The 13,824-nt window shown below is 42.8% G+C and overlaps 1 protein-coding gene across 1 annotated transcript in view; it reads left to right on the top strand.

Moving 5' to 3' along the window:
- LOC124291868 (coiled-coil domain-containing protein 171-like) overlaps nucleotides 1-13,824 on the top strand; it is an 84,404-nt gene that overhangs the window by 30,339 nt on the left and 40,241 nt on the right. Inside the window, 8 exon segments of the mRNA XM_046728934.1 lie at nucleotides 527-621; nucleotides 1,631-1,723; nucleotides 1,887-1,972; nucleotides 2,249-2,314; nucleotides 2,556-2,694; nucleotides 11,633-11,747; nucleotides 12,133-12,248; nucleotides 12,695-12,784. Coding sequence (XP_046584890.1) covers nucleotides 527-621; nucleotides 1,631-1,723; nucleotides 1,887-1,972; nucleotides 2,249-2,314; nucleotides 2,556-2,694; nucleotides 11,633-11,747; nucleotides 12,133-12,248; nucleotides 12,695-12,784 — 800 coding nt within the window.

The raw sequence follows: 13,824 nt of genomic DNA, 5'->3' as shown, positions 1-13,824 counted from the left end.
ATTCAATTACTGTAACAAATAATGTGATGATCATGATACACAATACAATAACAGTATTAATAATAATCATCAAGTGACCCCAATTTTGTTGTCCAGGACCCCTGAAAATTAAGAGTATGAGTCCCAGGGACCCTAAAAAACAGGACTCAAGGTAAATCCCTGCATCATCATCATGTGTAGTTAGATGATAGTTTCATCTGAAGAACACTGTTGTCACCAGCAGGATCAGAAACAGTCCAGTCAGTCCTGCAGGCAGATCACTACTACCACAGAAAGTAGGGAAACGGCTCCTTCTTTATCAGGGCTAAGTTTGCTCATCATAGGTCCATTAATTTGGGCATGTAATTTGTATGTGATTGAAACAGATGCTTGAGTTGGTCCTCAACGAACTGCAAACATCCTCTGGACCATTCCACCCTGAACATATGAAAGGTTCAGCAAACAAATGTTGCAAGCATTACATATGGGCCACTGAGATAGGTCAACATAGACCTGTTGAATATCTGTTTCCCTTGTTGTGTTCCAGGTGAGAGGACAAGCTTGTCAGACCATCTGCGGAAGGCATTGTCAGAAGTTGATTATGGCAAGGAAAGAGAGGAGAAGATGAAGAAAGATATTGATGTAAGGGTTAATATATTGACTTTATTACCACTTGTGTACTTGTCCACTGGTCATAGTTGTGTCATGCTGGTTATCACAAGGCATGAGTGTTGCTGTGCTCCTGATAATGGCTCCAAAGAGGAGATGTGTGGTAAAATATCTGGCAACTTTGTTTTGTCCTACTTGTGATTGCAGCCTACTAACAGTGCATAAATGTTGATTATCAAGAAGTCATTAAATTGTGTAACCATTATTTATGGTTAAACAAAAGAGTTTTTATGAACACTTGATAGATATTCAATCATTGTTAGCTGTTCACATTCAAAGATCATGTATATGAGTATAATGCTCCAAACAAACATGAAAACCTCCAACCCATGAAGGTCCGGGTTAGAATATTCATTATATTGGCCTTCAGTAACCCATGCTTGTCGCAAGAGGCGACTAACGGGATCGGGTGGTCAGACTCGCTGACTTGGTTGACATGTTATCGGTTCCCAATTGCGCAGATTGATGCTCATGTTGTTGATCACTTGATTGTATGGTCCAGACTCGATTATTTACAGACGGCGCCATATAGCTGGAATATTGCTGAGTGCTGCGTAAAACTAAACTCACTCACACACTCACTCACTCACTCACTCACTCACTCACTGAAAACCTCCAAATTGTATGCTGTACATGAACATACTCATGCAAACTGGGACACACGAGTGCCATGTTCTTGTGGGTGAGCATGTTGTTCCCCTAGAATCTCGGCTTTGTCATATAGGTGACCTGATGACTAGAGTGGTTGCATATTATGGAACCCTTATGTCATAGGTCTATACGAAAAATATATATCACTGGTTTGTGTGGCCAATACTTTGTTGTTAAATTGGTGATGGCTTAAAGAAATATTGCTGAGTATGGCTTTAAGCAAACAAGTTTTAAAGATAATTTGTGAAGGTGTTATATAAGTGTAATGTTGGTGAAGTGTTCCTATAAGCAGCTTCGTACAGTCTGACATATGCTATACTGATATTGCTAGGTTGCTGTCCGAAGGATCAAGTCCCTAGAGGAAAACATTGAAGCAGAACGAGCAGCTCATCTGGAGACCAAGTTCAACTCTGAGATTGTGCAGGTAATTTGATCAACACTTACCAATTTGGGGCCAGTTGGAGTTTTTGTTCGCGGGTGGTCTGGCTTCTGCAAATTTCCTATTGATAAAAGTTCTGTAAAACGCGACAGTGGTCAGTATAACAAATCCTGATTTATCACCTGGTACCTGTTTCAGCCAATGTAAGCGGGACCTTGAGGGCTGCATGGATGTGGAGAAGTCGGCCAACATCGAGGCCACGAAAGCAGTGGAGAGACTGGCGAAGCAACTGAGGTACATCACTTAGTGAGGGGTGCATATTAAGGCAGCTAATTAAGAACACCAAGTCATGGGTACACTTTAAGGCAACTGAGATAGGACAGTGGCTGGCTGCTGGCTGCTGTTTAGATATATTAAACTCTTTTTGAAGTAGTTCTGAGTGCAACTGACTGTGTGGTTCAGGGAGATTGAGCTCTTGTTGAAGTAGTTCTAAGTGCAACTGACTGTGTGTATCAGGGACATTGATCTCTTGTTGAAGTAGTTCTAAGTGCAACTGACTGTGTGTTTCAGGGAGATTGAGCAGGCCTACAATGATGAGAGGAAGATGAAGAAAGAAGCTGTACACAAGATGGAAAAGTAAGTTAGCCATCATCTTTGCTTACACTAAAATAGTTTAAGTAAAAAGGTAATATTTAGGTATTATTATAAGTTATATAATGTCAATGTAAATCTTATTTAATGCCAAAAGGCAGTTATTCTTGTAAATATCTTCTTAGCAATGCATTTGTCAAGTGGTTACAAGGTATTGACAATGAGCACAGTGGAGTGTAGAGAAGTTGGCAATGGTTGTACAGCAGTTGATATGGCTTTGTGTCAGGTTGGAGAAGGAATACACAAGTGTACGAAGGAGGCTGACCACAGACGTGGAGAACAAGACCAACATGATCGGGCAGTTGTCCCAAGAGCTGGAGGTGCACCAGAAGAACTTCAATGAGCTGAAGGAAGAGCTTGGCAAGGTATGAAAACTCTGTACCAAGTGTTGTACTTGTAGCTATTGAAGCACCAGGGGCTGTGCGAGTAGATGTTGAAACACCAGGTGCTGCGCGAGGTGACGTTTATTTTTCCTTATCCTGACTCATGATCTTTTGCTTATCTCCCTTTCCCTTGTGAATGGTAGTGGAACACTTGAATCCTTTGTAGTTCCCGAAGAAGACGTATAAATACACTCGCCTACGAGTTACCTCCCTTTTCCCGCGCAAACAGTCATGTGACCAGCCTTACTTGTCACTCTCTCTCTATTTTCGCCCAAGCGGCGAGCACTGGAGTCCCGTATATGGCAGATATCCTTTATATTTATATCCTATTTATCAAATTTACGCTGTGTATGGTATTTGGCTGTAACTATCATGTATTAATTGTATAAAATTTTAAGAAATTATTGTAATTTGTGACACATTTTCATCGTATATAAATTGTTTACATTTCAGGAAATCTTGCATTGTTTGCAGACACCGGCTATCTGTGGCTGATCCTCACCCCCAATGCCCATCGTGCATTAAGCCATGTTCTTCCACCTCACGTATATATTGCAGTGGTTTATCAAATTTGCAATTTAATCAATATTTGTCTTATATCTATAGACGTGCCATGGACCAGGTGAGGAATACTTATAACTCAACAATAAAAGATCAACAACATATGCGATCTCTACAGCTTACAGCCTGCACAACTCTACAAGTACAACCTACACGAACATTACACCTGTAGTAGGTTCAGTTTCGGACGACAACCTACTTGATGAGGGGAATCCCTTCATCTACACGGATGCGGAGGTCTTATCCTGGGTAGCAGATGGCCTGCTGATATTGTCGTTCCCTCACTCACTCCAACCCAACAGAGACGTACTGCATATATGCTGATGACTCGACTCTAATATGATATCACCTGTGAAGCCGATATCTCAAGTACTGGAGAACCTCAAGGCGACCTTCGTAAAGGGCTTAAGGTTAACGCCTTCAAGAATCCTTTGGACGGACATACAGATGATATTATTAACACTCGTCACTCATGGTGGGGATTAGGAATCTAAATCCTATCAACTAGATTCAACATCAGTACTCCTTCGTTATGCTGGCTTATATTATCCACATTGGGAATACGTGATTAATATTACTGAACAATATTTTACACTTGGAGCAACCCTTATTCAAGAGGTTTATATGAGCGGCGTAGAATTACGCGCGCTTTTACTCAACCAAATATTGCACCAGATTTTTGGGAGGCCAACTTGCTACAACACCGGTGACGTCATGCTTGAAGCTGATTGGTCCAGGACAGACAACGCCTCTTACTGACAGAATAGACGCCAGCAAGTTTCCTGACTTGTAAACAAACCAGTTGTACTTCATCTGCAACCTTGAAAACAGCATACAACTACGACCCATTATCATCATGGGAATCTAATAGATGTCTAGCCTTGACAGCAGGATAAACGATGTTTATCTTGGAATTTTTCGCTGATAAAAGCCTGTATGTGTACCTGTCTCCTACGATACTACACTGGAACCAGTCTTGCTATACCAGTCTTGGGGGGCGCGGTGGGCGAGCCGGCTAAGGCGCCAGGCTAGTGATCCAGCGAGGTTGAGGTGTCTGGATCGAGCCCGCCTGTGACCGGGTGTAAAATCCTTGGAGTCAACTTTGTGTGCAGACTCTTTCAGTGTTGTCACAACCCCTAGTGCACTTAAAAGAACCCACGAATCCGTTGGTATATGACCAGATGGTGGCCACATGAATACGTGCAAACACCTAGTTGCGGGTACAGTGAACTTGGACAAAATACTGTGACTATGTGTCCCAGTCCACCCAGCTGTGAATGGGTACCTCGTTAGGATGAGAAAGCCACAATAACTTGGTGTGCCTAGTGGCTGCAAGAGTTGTATACTCCCCAAGGAGTTGAGATTGATAATATGATGTGCCATTGAGATTGACGTCCAATGATCGAGGGAAAAAAGATCAGCGCCTTGAGCAAGCACTAGTTGGCTGGATATGTGCGCTATATAAGTATCCTATAATTATGATAATAATATATGCTGATCAACACAGATCGTCTGCGTATAAAAGGGGAAGAATGATATATCATCACTTCAAATTGCCATTCTGGACAAGGTTATTGTCATCGCTGATGCCTATCTCCGAGGATGAGAAGTGCACAAGAAGAAAGAAATGGCGGTGATACCCATTTTGATGTCGTCTCTGTGAGTCGCGGCGAAGTCAAGATTGAGTTACGGCCCTTGCATGCCTGTTGCAGAAATAAAGGGTATTTTCCCTTTGCAATTTCCTTGGCCCCGGGACTATTTAGATGTGTATCAAAGCCCACTGATGCATCAGCGGAGACTTTGCAGTGCATTCTACCTAGACAGTGCAATCTAGATGCATCAACAAGCAGATCAACTCAGCTGAACTTCACAATCAAGTTGCTCACGCAACTAGGATAGCTAGTGAACCTGATGAAGTCGGAGTTGGAACCAAAACAAGATCTTCAATTTCTGGGGATAAGATTTATCCCAACACAGAATCGAATTGTGTTCCCAGAAGATCGTTGGTTCAAGATACCTCAAGCAGTCATCTCGCCGTTAACACTACGAACATGCACTGTCTACTCGGTCTACTAACCTCAGCGCAGGACTTGACTCGCACAGGAAGGTTACAACTATGTCCGTTGCAACGATTCCTGGCAAAACATCTGGACAGCGCCGACCCTATCTCGCTACCAGACAATCTCTAAACGTACCTATTTTGGTGGACTCACAGGTCGAATGTCTGCGGAGGGACCTATTTACAAGAGCCGGCCTTCGACACACATCTTTATGTAGATGCATTGCTACAGGGATGGGGTGTGCATCTCAACAACCAAGCTGCATCAGGGCAGTGGTCGAAAACAGAACAGCAGCTTCACATCAATCTGATGGAAATTAAAGCTGTGATCAAAGCCGTACAACTATGGTCGAGCTCGCTGATCAACAGAATGCCGATGGTCCACACGGACAACGCTACAATGGCATTCTCCATAATCGGCAAGGATCAACAAGATCGCCAAGCCTACTTCAGCTCACATTCCAGTTGTTCAACATCACAGAGGATGCAAACATCTGGATAAAGGCTTGTCACATACCGGGAGCCAAGAACGTACTAGCAGACGCTCTTTCCCGACCACTTCATCCGTCACCCACGGAATGGATGCTCCATCCAGAAGTATTCCGGCTCATCACAAGGGAAATAGGATCCCAATGCATAGACCTGTTCACCACGAGGTTCAACAAACAACTACAGACGTTTGTCTCACCAGTGCGAGATCCCGAAGCCTGGGCAACAGATGCACTGAGCATATGATGGGAAGGACTAAACGCATACGCGTTTCCACCTCCGATCTTACTACCGAAAGTGCTGTTGAAGATCAAACAGACACAGGTGCTACAACTGACTTAGTCGCGCCCTATTGGACAGCGAGAGTCTGGTTTCTAGACCTAATAGAAGATCTCGGAAGTCCAACCCTCAAACTACCAGAATGGTTGAACCTACTCAGACATCCGGACACCAAACAAGTCCACAGGAACCAAACACTGTTCCAGCTACACGTGTGGACCACATCAAAACCTGTTTGAAGAAAAGAGGATACTCTGCCAGAGCAGTGAAAGCAGTAACCTTAGCGTTACGCAGATCTACTCGCAAAATATGTATGACGACAAATGGCAGAAATTTGAACAATATGCAAGGCAGAAATGCTTCTCAGCTCTGAAAGCCTCTCATCCTCAAGTGGCGGAATATCTATGTCACCTTAGATATACAAGACATCTGAAAGGTTCGACATTATCCACATATCTGACAGCCATCAGTACAGTCGTCACTATCAAGTCAGGCATCAAACTGACGAAAGTACCAGAATTACTTGCTCTGCTGAGATCTTTTAAACTGGAGGACCAGCAAAAGAAATTCAGAGCACGAGCCTGGGATCTGAATGTAATTCTGCGACATCTCATGAGTGATGACTATGAACCTCTAGAACAGACTACCTTCGAGCTACTCACACAGAAAACTCTGTTCCTACTTGCCCTAGCCACAGCAGCTCGAATGTCTGAGATACATGCGCTGGACTTTGGACGCTCTAGATTCGACACGGGGCACCGTGCTGCAGTACATCTAGGACTTCATTGCAAAGAATCAGTCACCTGGCTGACCGGACAGACAGTTCCACGTCCCAGCGTTATCTACGATCCTCGGACCAGAGGACACCCAGGACTTATCCTTGTGTCCTGTCAGAGCTCTAAAGATATAGCTTCAAAAGACTAAAACAAGGAGAAGAAAATTCAAGCGCCTATTCATCCCCTTGTCAGCAGAGACGTCTGTAAAAGTCTCAAGAACAACAATATCATTTTGGATGAGAGCCGTTATACTGAGGGCCTACAAAGCAGCAGGACTAGAACCTCCACGAGCTTCCAACCCACACAAAGTCAGAGCACTGACGTCCACACTCGCTCTGCATGGAAACTGCTCGATATCATCTATCTTGTGGTGGCGCGTGGTCCTGTGCTTAAAGCTCAGGTCACAAATCGGTGGAGTTAAGCAGCGTCGAGCTCGGAGAGTCCTTGGATGGGTGACCGTGTTTGGCAGCTTGACTCCTGAGAGTTTCTAGGACTTGAGTCCTGCCCCACAACGAAGCACATGTGACACATGTGGTCTCACCTTAGGCAAGTGAGTTTGTTCAAAATTGTCTCTGTTCACCCAGCAGGAAAATGGGTACCCGGTGGAAAAAAGTCATATGACTATAACCTTCTAGGGCCTAACAGGCAGCTTGGGTTATCCGGGGTAATAATGGCCTTGATTGTTAGCGCTATGAGCATACCTAGTGTGGAGTTTGGCGCTATATAAATGGACACATTATTATTAATGGAGGGCTGCTTTTGGAAGTCAGACACAGTGTTTGCCAACCACTACCTCAGAGACATTGCCACCGAAGACGTCTCGGGCATTCACCAATTTTGGCCACTTGTTGTAGCACAACAACTAACGGTTCCACAAAGGAGCTGAGAAGGATCTCACCCTTTATCATGTGACTTGTGAAAACCAACACTCTGGAGAGTAAATTGTTGAAAGTCCATGCGCACGTCTAGGACAGATTAGCATGAGTGATTAGACCCTGTACTTGTATAGGACTTACTTGTACATGAAGAAGGGTCGCATCTCCACTTGATGCACACATCAAGAGATGGAGTTGCAATAGATAACTAATGGAACATTAGTATATCGAAAATGTCAGGAGAAGTTTCGGAAGAAATCCGTCAAGCTGTGGTCCTCTCCCGACTCATCAGATGAAAGTTAGAAGAACACGATTGTCACAGTGCCGTCATAGTTACCATGGGGGAAAAATACAGGACGTAAAACAGCAGCCAGTGAATCCAGGAAGTGGCCTGAACCACCACCGATTCCGACGGATTCTGCAAGCATTTAGCATGAGTCAGGATAAGGAAAAATATGTACTTTTCTGATTAAAATTGATATTTTTTACTTATCCTGAATCATGAGGTCAGCCCTCCCAACCTCCCCTCTCAGGGCACTCTGGATTTCCCTGTAAATCTGGGTGTCGGGCGTATAATCGGAGAGAGTGACAAACATGGCTGGTCATGTGACTGAAAAGGGGCGCTAAACGTCCGCTTTTTTTAAGGGAACTTCAAGGGATTTCAAGTGTTCCACTATCATTCGTAAGAGGAAGGAGACAAGCATTTAGCATGAGTCAGGATAAGTATAAAATATCAAGTTTATTCAGAAAATTACGTATTTTTCCTTGAGAGTGCAACTATTCTGTACAGGGTTTCCTTGAGAGTGCCACTGCTATGTACTGTGTTTCCTTGAGAGTGCAACTGTTATGTATAGGGTTTCCTTGAGAGAGCAACTGTTGTTTACTGTCTTTCCTTGAGAGTGCCACTGTTATATATAGGGTTTCCTTGAGAGTGCAAATGTTCTGTACAGGGTTTCCTTGAGTGTGGCATTGTTACCTATAGGGTTTCCTTGAGAGTGCAACTGTCATGTACTGTGTATCCTTGAGAGTGCAACTGTCATGTACTGTGTATCCTTGAGAGTGCAACTATTATGTACAGGGTTTCTTAAGAGTGCAGCTATTATATTCAGGGTTTCCTTAAGGGTGCCACTGTTATGTATAGCATTTCCCTGAGAGTGCAACTGTTATGTACTGTGTTTCCTTGAGAGTGCCCCTGTTACGTATAGGTTTCCTTCAGAGTGCCTCTGTTATGTACTATTTTTTTCTTGAGAGTGCAACTATTCTGTACAGGGTTTCCTTGATAGTGCCACTGTTATGTACTGTGTTTCCTTGAGAGTGCCACTGTTATGTACAGGGTTTCCTTGAGAGTGGCACTGTTATGTATAGGGTTTCCGTGAGAGTGCAACTGTTATGTACAGGGTTTCCTTGTGAGCGCCATTGTTATGTATAGGGTTTCCTTGAGAGCGTAACTGTTATGTACAGGGTTTCCTTGAGTGTTCCACTGTTATGTATAGGGTTTCCCTTGAGAGTGCAATTGTTATGTACAGGGTTTCCTTGAGAGAGCCAGTTATGTATAGGGTTTCTTTGAGAGTGCAACTGTTATGTATAGGGTTTCCTTGAGGTTGCCACTGTTTGTTCAGGGTTTCCTTGAGAGTGCCAGTGTTATGTATAGGGTTTCCTTGAGAGCGCAACTGTTATGTACTGTGTTTCCTTGAGAGTGCCCCTGTTATGTACTGTGTTTACTTGAGAGTACCTTGGTTATGTACAGGGTTTCCTTGATAGTGGCACTGTTTGTACAGGGTTTCCTTGAGAGTGCCAGTGTTATGTATAGGGTTTCCTTGAGAGCGCAACTGTTATGTACTGTGTTTCCTTGAGAGTGCCCCTGTTATGTACTGTGTTTACTTGAGAGTACCTTGGTTATGTACAGGGTTTCCTTGATAGTGGCACTGTTATGTATAGGGTTTCCTCGAGAATGCAACTGTTATGTACTGTGTATCCTTGAGAGTGCAACTGTTATGTATTGGGTTTCCTTGAGAGTGCAACTGTTCTTTGTACAGAGTTTCTTGAGAGTGTCAAAGTCAAAGATGTTTATTGTACAAAAGGCCTCCGGCCCATATACATTGGAGTTGTACATATACATTATACATATGGTGCAATAAGTAGTAATTAGTGATCCAAACAGCAAATCATGATACACGCAGTTAATTATGTACAAGTAGTGAAATACGATGGACATACAACACTTTTTATCAGATTGTTACGTTTAATAAGAGCATAATTGATATAGTACGACAGCTTTATTATTACATGCTGGTCAGTTGATGAAAGAAGTAGTTTAAATGCTAATGTAGGTGGCTTACGTGAGATAATATTCAGCTATATATTTTGTACGCCAAATCTTTATACAAAGGACATACAAGCAAAAATGGATTTCATTTTCCACATCTATATTACACAATGGGCACATTCTCTTGCATCGCTCAATATAAAATGTCTTCCTTCGCTTACCATTATGTTGATCAAACCTAACCTAAAACGTATAAATGGATATCTTAATTTCTTTGATGTTAAAACGACAGATATTTCTCGGCTGGAGTAGTGATTTGTATATTCTATAAGAGTCGCATCGCGTGAGCTATTATGTATTACTGAATGCCATTCTTGATTAAACATATTAAGACTTCTTTCTGGAAACTGAGTTAAAAACAAACTTGCATCACCAACTGACTGACTTAACCATACAAAACCATAACCATGTGAAAACAGAAGATTTCTTACATAAGATGCCCACGCCACTTTACCAATGTTGTCCAAATGAACAAGCATGTTATAAGCCTTTTGGGTAATCTATGTTCTTGCATACACAATATCTTAAACCAGAATTTTATACATCGAATATGAGCATTTATATACAGGGGATACCTCCCACATTCACCGTACACCATACAATTCGGTGTAGAGGGTCCTACATTTAAAAATTTCTTACAGGCCATCAAATGTATTTTTTCTATGCATTCATATCTCTGGAATCCCCAAATCTCGGATCCATACAAAAGAATAGGCTGAATTTGACAATCAAATAGTTTAAAGTAAATACTGGGCGTCAACACACCAATTTTACACAAGGCAGATGAGTTTCTTGAGAGTGCAACTGTTATGTATAGCATTTGCCTGAGAGTGCCACTGTTATGTACTGTGTATCCTTGAGAGTGGCACTGTTATTTAAAGGGTTCCTTGTGAGTGCAACTGCTATGTACAAAGTTTCCTTGAGAGTGGCACTGTTATCTATAGGGTTTCCTTGAGAGTGCAAGTGTTATGTGTGAAAGTGCAACTGTTATGTACAGGATTTCCTTGAGAGTGCAACTGTTATATATAGCATTTGCCTGAGAGTGCCACTGTTATGTTCTGTGTTTCCTTGAGAGTGCAACTGTTATGTATAGGGTTTCCTTGAGAGTGCAACTGTTATGTGCAGGGTTTCCTTGAGAGTGCAACTGTTATGTATAGGGTTTCCTTGAGAGTGCCACTGTTATGTTCTGTGTTTCCTTGAGAGTGCAACTGTTATGTATAGGGTTTCCTTGAGAGTGCAACTGTTATGTGCAGGGTTTCCTTGAGAGTGCAACTGTTATGTATAGGGTTTCCTTGAGAGTGCCACTGTTATGTATAGGGTTTCCTTGAGAATGCAGCTGTTATGTATAGGGTTTCCTTGAGAGTGCAACTGTTATGTGCAGGGTTTCCTTAAGCACTCCAATGTGATGTACAGGGTTTCCTTAAGGGTGCTACTGTTATGTATAGGGTTTCCATAAGGGTGCCACTGTTATGTATAGGGTTTCCTTAAGGGTGCAACTGTTATGTATAGGGTTTCCTTGTGAGTTCAGCCATTATTCCCAGTGTTTGTTGTGCAGGCCAAGAAGCGACAGGTATATCTGGAGGATACATATGGAGGGTGTATGAAGGAACTGGACATGTTGATCTCCACCTTCTCACCTCCACTCACAGACAAGACCAAGAAAACCACACGTAATGATGTTTCTTTATATTGTTTTGCCATTCATGCATTCAGGGATATATTTAGGCCTTATGAGACGCTGTTATTAGGCCCCAAATATGCAACAAATATCGCCTTACATTCCAGGTGTGATTTGAAAAGTCCATGATGTTATGGTTTTGTAGAGGTGGCTTGTATTTCAATGAATACTTCGAATGGTATAGATGAATAGACTGTAATGCTGACTTTCATCTTATTGCAATGATGGCTGTTGGTAATGTGGGTGACTTAGTCAATAGTACCCCTTGCAATTGGTCTCCTGAAAAAACTTCCTGCAAATGTGAAAGCAAGCACCTGCAGTAATTGCAATGTTATGGAGACTGGAGTTAATATTTAAATGGATGCACTATATTGAAGGTGTGAGAAAAGATGAAGGGAAGACCAAGAAGCTGCCGAGCCCTACCGCCTTGCTGGAGACATTGAGGCGACTACTGCATGACTCCAAGACCAAAGGGGACAGCACCTGTGAAGAGGTATGTCAGTGCTGACTTGTCATAACTTATCATCTCACATAAACTTTCATTACCTGTGTCAATTTTTCCATTTGTATACGTGCTAGATATTGTGATTATATTTGTGGTTCGCTCAACTTTATAGCTTTTCTCCTTCAGGGTACAACAATAGTGTGCATCTTTTCAGGACAAAGTGTGATCCAGGTATTAACGGTAGATGCTCATATTGATGGCGTTTTTCATCACATGTATTTCTGATAGCACTAAGTGTTCAGCCTGTTCACATGAAGAGAAGTGTTTGGTTCACAGCGACAACAGAAAAGAAAATATGTGACATTTGTCTTGCCTTTTATGTCCAATCTACATCTTCAGAAACCTGTGGAAATAGCTCAGAACCAAATATTTTCCTTCTGTCTTTCTTGTTTTGGTTTATTTGAGTTTTCTATGTGTCACTGTCTCTCCCTCAGTTGTCTAAATGTAAAAAGACTGTGGACAAACTGTCAAAGGAAGTGGACACATATCGGGACATGGTGCAGGCCAAGGATAAAGCTTTGGAGGTAGTGGTCAAACTGTACCTCTCTCACCTATCTCACCTTCAGACTACCCTTCATGCACAGGTCCAGTATCTTACAGGCTGCCCTTCACTGTATGTACACACACAGGCCCAGTATCTTACAGTCTGCCCTTCACTGTATGTATACACACAGGTCCAGTATCTTACAGGCTGCCCTTCACTGTATGTATACACACAGGTCCAGTATCTTACAGGCTGCCCTTCACTGTATGTACACACACAGGTCCAGTATCTTACAGTCTGCCCTTCACTGTATGTATACACACAGGTCCAGTATCTTACAGGCTGCCCTTCACTGTATGTACACACAGGTCCAGTATCTTACAGGCTGCCCTTCACTGTATGTACACACAGGTCCAGTATCTTACAGGCTGCCCTTCACTGTATGTACACACATGTCCAGTATCTTACAGACTGCCCTTCACTGTATGTACACACAGGTCCAGTATCTTACAGACTGCCCTTAACTGTATGTACACACACAGGCCCAGTATCTTACAGGCTGCCCTTCACTGTATGTACACACATGTCCAGTATCTTACAGGCTGCCCTTCACTGTATGTACACACAGGTCCAGTTTCTTACAGGCTGCCCTTAACTGTATGTACACACACAGGCCCAGTATCTTACAGGCTGCCCTTAACTGTATGTACACACACAGGCCCAGTATCTTACAGACTGCCCTTCACTGTATGTACACACACAGGTCCAGTATCTTACAGGCTGCCCTTCACTGTATGTACACACACAGGCCCAGTATCTTACAGACTGCCCTTCACTGTATGTACACACAGGTCCAGTATCTTACAGACTGCACTTCACTGTATGTACACACACAGGTCCAGTATCTTACAGGCTGCCCTTCACTGTATGTACACACACAGGTCCAGTATCTTACAGACTGCCCTTCTATTATTACAATGCTCTACTGATTGTTAGTGGTTTTTGCCACCCTGTTTGATCTAGGAATGCATTCATATGGGATACTGAAGGTGTGTTTAGAATTAGAACGGTCATCGGCAA

This window comes from Haliotis rubra, unplaced genomic scaffold (genome assembly GCF_003918875.1).
Source record: "Haliotis rubra isolate DU_JTF1 unplaced genomic scaffold, ASM391887v1 Scf50, whole genome shotgun sequence".
NCBI classification, from domain to species: domain Eukaryota; kingdom Metazoa; phylum Mollusca; class Gastropoda; order Lepetellida; family Haliotidae; genus Haliotis; species Haliotis rubra.
Note: the sequence above shows the minus strand (reverse complement) of the source record. Positions and strands in the feature narration are given on the sequence as shown.